Source organism: Gossypium raimondii, chromosome 8 (genome assembly GCF_025698545.1).
Source record: "Gossypium raimondii isolate GPD5lz chromosome 8, ASM2569854v1, whole genome shotgun sequence".
NCBI classification, from domain to species: domain Eukaryota; kingdom Viridiplantae; phylum Streptophyta; class Magnoliopsida; order Malvales; family Malvaceae; genus Gossypium; species Gossypium raimondii.
The window spans coordinates 43,968,103-43,972,600 of record NC_068572.1 but is presented as its reverse complement, the minus strand read 5'-3'; the positions used below and the strand labels follow the sequence as shown (position 1 = coordinate 43,972,600).

Genomic DNA, 4,498 nt, shown 5'->3' with positions numbered 1-4,498 from the left:
TTTCACTCCGTGCTTGTCTAATAACCATTTTAACCACTTGTTCAAAAAGTGGTATCCTTCATCACTGATGATAGCTCTTGGGGTTCTAAACCTTGTGAACACATGCTTCTACAGAAACTTCATCACAACCTTAGCATCATTTGTAGGATATGCCTTAGCCTCGACCCACTTAGACACACAGTCTACTGCTACTAGTATGTAATTGTGACCGCAATACAGAGGAAAAGGACCAAGAAAGTAAATACCCCATACATCGAACAACTCTACCTCAATAATTTTGTTCGAGGCATCTCATTTCTATTGGTGACATTTCCAACCCTTTGACATTGATCACAGCTCTTCACGTAAGCATATGCATCCTTGAATAATGTTGGCCAAAAGAATCTGGCTTGCAATACTTTGGCCATTGTACGTGTAACTCCCAAGTGTTTCCCACTTGGAGCTGAGTGATAGTGGTATAAAATTTTTGCTATTTCATCTTCTACCACGCATCTCCTGATCATCTGATCTGCACACTTTTTAAACACATATGGCTCTTCCCAGAAACAGTTCTTCACATCGTGAAGAAAACTTTTCCTTTGTTGATACGTCTTATCAATTGGCATCAAACCATAAGCTAAATAGTTAGCAGTATCAGCAAACCAAGGGGTATTATGGACATGATTTACCTTCAGGATATGTTTGTTTTGAAATGTCTCCTGAATTGATATAAGAGGAGAATTCCCTTCTTGTGGCTCCAATCTGGACAAGTGATCTGCTACTTGATTTTTGACTCCCTTTTGATCTTGAATTTCTAGATCGAACTCTTGAAGTAGAAGTACCCATCGGATCAGCCTCGGCTTAGCGTCTTTCTTCGCAAGTAAATACTTAATTGTCGAGTGGTCCGTATAGACAGTCACTTTGGTTTGCTTGCGAAGTAACTCTCTATACAGTTACCGTATAATTCAATTGAGCTCCTTTTAGGGTTCGACTTGTGTAGTAGGTGGGATGAAAAACTTTGTTCCTTAGCTGGCCCAAGACAGCTCCAATTGCGAAGTCACTTGCGTTACACATCAATTCGGATGGAAAATCCCAGTCTGGTGTGACGGTTATGGGTACCCTGACTAATCGACTCTTCAAATCATTGAAGGCTTTTAAGCATTCCTCATCAAACTTGAATATAGAGTCCTTCTCCAATAATTTGCATAAGGGTTTAGCAACTTTAGAGAAGTCCTTGATAAATCTTCGATAAAAATCAGCGTGACCCAAAAAGCTCCTAACACCCTTTACAGATGTTGGAGGTGGAAGTTTCTCAATAACGTCTACCTTTACTTTGCCTACCTCGACCCCATGTCTCGTTATCCGATGCCCTAGAACAACTCCTTCTCGTACCATAATATGGCACTTTTCCCAGTTGAGTATGAGATTTGTTTCTTCGTATCACCTTAGTACCTTAGTTAGATTGGCTAAGCAATCATCGTAAGTATCTTCGAATACTAAAAAATCATACATAAAAACTTCCAAATATTTCTCAACCATGTCAGTAAAAATAGACATCATACATCTTTGAAATGTAGCAGGTGCATTACATAAACCAAATTGCATGCGTCTAAATGCAAACGTACCGTTCGGACAAGTGAATGTCATTTTGTGTTGATCTTCCAATGCTACTGTAATCTAATTATACCCTGAGTATCCATCGTGAAAATAGTAGTAATCTCGTCCTACGAGTCTATCCAACATCTAGTCCAAGAACGGTAAAGGGAAGTGATCTTTCCTAGTCGCCTTGTTCAGCTTTCGGTAATCGATGCAGATTTTCCATCCCGTAACCGTTCTAGTCGGTATCAAGTCGTTGTTCTCGTTCTCTACGACCGTGATACCTCCTCTTTTTGGCATGAACTGGACCGAGCTTACCCATGAACTGTCTGAGATGGGATAGATGATACCCGTATCTAACCACTTGATGATCTCTTTTTTACTACGTCCTTCATGATGGGGTTCAGTCTCTGTTGTCCATCAATTGTCCCTTTTTTGCCATATTCCAGGATAATCTTGTGTATGCATACAGATGGACTAATACCGCAGATATTGGCTATGGTCCATCTGATGGCCTTCTTGAATTGTTTCAGAACTAAGATAAGTTTCTCTTCTTGCTTAGTGGTCAATTCTGCTGAAACAATCATAGGTAGAGTAGAAGCGTTACCTAAAACGTATTTTAAATGAGAAGGTAATACCTTGAGTTCTAATTTAGGTGGCTCTTCGATCGACGCTTTTGGTTAGGAATAGTCCCTCTTTTTTAACTCCAAAGATTCAAAACGGGATTACGGATTAAATCCCCTTTGATTAGCTTCTAGCAAAGCTAAGTATTCATCCTTCTCTTTATCATTTGGAGGATCCAATGTCAAAATTATTTCCAATGGATCCTCAACACAGTTGAGTTCCTTCTCCACTATTAAATCCTCTAAATCTAACACTGGAGAGCAATCATCCATTGTGTCAGGAAATTGCATAGACTTAAAGATGTTAAATGTTACTTGATCATCCTGAACACGCATAGTAAGCTCGCCCTTCTGCACATCAATAAGGGTCCTTCCAGTTGCTAGGAACGACCATCCTAGGATGATTGGTACTTCTTTGTCTGCTTCAAAATTTAGAATTACAAAGTCAGCAGGAAAGATAAACTTATCTACACGTACCAATACGTCATCAATTTTTCATTCTAAATGTGCTAAGGATCGATCTGCTAGTTGAAGCGTAACTGTAGTTGGTCTAACTTCTCCTATCCCTAACTTCCTAAATATTGACATAGGCATCAAGCTGATGCTTGCAGCTAAGTCACATAATGCCTTACCACAATATATTGCTCTAATGTTTCAAAGTATGGTAAAACATCTTGGATCCTTCAATTTTAGGGGTAGTTTGTCTTTAAAATATGCATTACATTCCTTCGTTAGAGCTACCATCTCGAATTCTCTAAGTCTTCATTTCTTAGACAAGATATCTTTCATGAACTTGACGTAGTTCGGCATTTGCTCAAGTGCTTCAACCAATGGGATGTTCATGTGAAGTCTTTGAGTGTTGGGTGGTGGTGGTTTTATTACTGGGACTGATTCTGGTTGATTCATATTTGGCGGCAATTCTACATCTAACGACATTGTTAGTTGATCAGAATTAGCTAGTCTTGAGGTTACTTTGTTGAGTTTTGCAGATTTTGGTTCTAGTGAAAATGGAATTTCAACACTTGGTTGAACTTCTTTTGAATCTTGAGCATCAACTTGCTCCTTTCCAACTTCGACAGTGTTGGACTCTACTGTCTTTCCGTTCCTCAATGTCAATGCCTTACAATGTTCCTTCCCTAGATTTCTTGAATTCTCCGTGTCACTAAGTAGAGCACCTTGTGGTCAGTTCCTGAGTTTAGTAGCAAGTTGGCCCACTTGATTCTCCAAATTCCTTAGAGTGGCGTCGTTTTTCGCCATGCATGCCTTCAATAGATTCTCTAAGCTATTGGATGGTTCCTCTTGGGTTAGTTTCTAAACTTGTTGGGGGAAACTAGGCGGTTGATTTGGTCTAGGTTGGGCGTAAGTGTTACTGGTTCCAGCCCCTTGGTTACTCCAGGAAAAATTCGGGTGATTTCGCCATGATGAGTTATAAAAGTTAGATTGCAGTCCTTGCCTCCCTTGGTTTTGGTTTTGGTTACCCATGTAATATACGAATTCGGGGTTCGATGGACATTCTTCAAACAAATGTCCTTCCCCATAATACACACAGTCTATATTCTCAAATTGGTTAGGTGGTTGGGCTACAAAACTGTTAGACCCATTAGTGGTAAGATTCTTAAGCATTGAGGATATTGAATATACCTGAGATGTAAGTGAAGTGAGAGCGTCCACTTCATGTATTCCAACGACTCGCCTTCTCGATGTTGCTTGATTGGTCAGCCATTGATAATTGTCACTGGCAATCCTCTCAATAATTTCGTAAGCTTCATTATAAGACTTAGAAATCAGAGTACCATTAGCAAAGGCATCCACTACCATCCTCATGTGAGCGTTGAGACCATTATAGAATGTTTCAAGTTGAATGGAATATGAGATTCCATGATGAGGGCACTTTCATAATAACTCTTTGGACCTTTCTCATGCCTCATACAGGGACTCATCATCCATTTGTTGGAAGGTAGTGATCTTATTCTTCTATTAGAGTATGCCCAAAGATCAATCATGAGTTGGTTGTAATAACATACTTGATTTATCATGTTTATTAATATAAGGCGTTACCATTATTATTTCAGTTTCTTTTCTGTGTGTATAAATAAACTGTTTTATAATAATGTCCTAAGAATAATATGATTATTCTTAAAAGGTCCTTAGTCAAGTATTATTGTTGGATAGGACAACGATAACACATTAAGACTAACATGTAGTTGATTGATGATAAAGAGTTGCCATTGATATGGAGTGTCAGAATCGATGCATGAATATGTCTTTTAGAGAACAACATATTGGACTGACCCGTTATG

General features: G+C 39.0%; 1 protein-coding gene and 1 non-coding gene across 2 annotated transcripts; one reads left to right on the top strand and one right to left on the bottom strand.

Moving 5' to 3' along the window:
* Nucleotides 1–2,960: 2,960 nt before the first annotated feature.
* LOC105793346 (uncharacterized) lies at nucleotides 2,961–4,022 on the bottom strand. Its single transcript, XM_012622264.1, has 2 exons — nucleotides 3,569–4,022; nucleotides 2,961–3,334 (listed from the first exon to the last, which is right to left on the bottom strand). The coding sequence occupies exons 1-2, from the start codon at nucleotides 4,020–4,022 to the stop codon at nucleotides 2,961–2,963; spliced, it is 828 nt and encodes a 275-aa protein (XP_012477718.1).
* Nucleotides 4,023–4,071: 49 nt separating this feature from the next.
* LOC128032130 (small nucleolar RNA R71) lies at nucleotides 4,072–4,177 on the top strand. The gene has a single exon (XR_008188260.1). It is a non-coding gene; the product is annotated as a small nucleolar RNA R71 (small nucleolar RNA).
* Nucleotides 4,178–4,498: the final 321 nt, after the last annotated feature.

Excerpts from the sequence above, each read along its gene's own strand:
- LOC105793346 (XM_012622264.1), bottom strand. The coding sequence starts at position 4,022 with ATGAGGATGGTAGTGGATGCCTTTGCTAATGGTACTCTGATTTCTAAG. Across the intron at positions 3,335-3,568 it reads TAACCAAGGGGCTGGAACCA|GGAAGGAACATTGTAAGGCA; the intron begins GTAACACTTACG and ends CAAGAAATCTAG.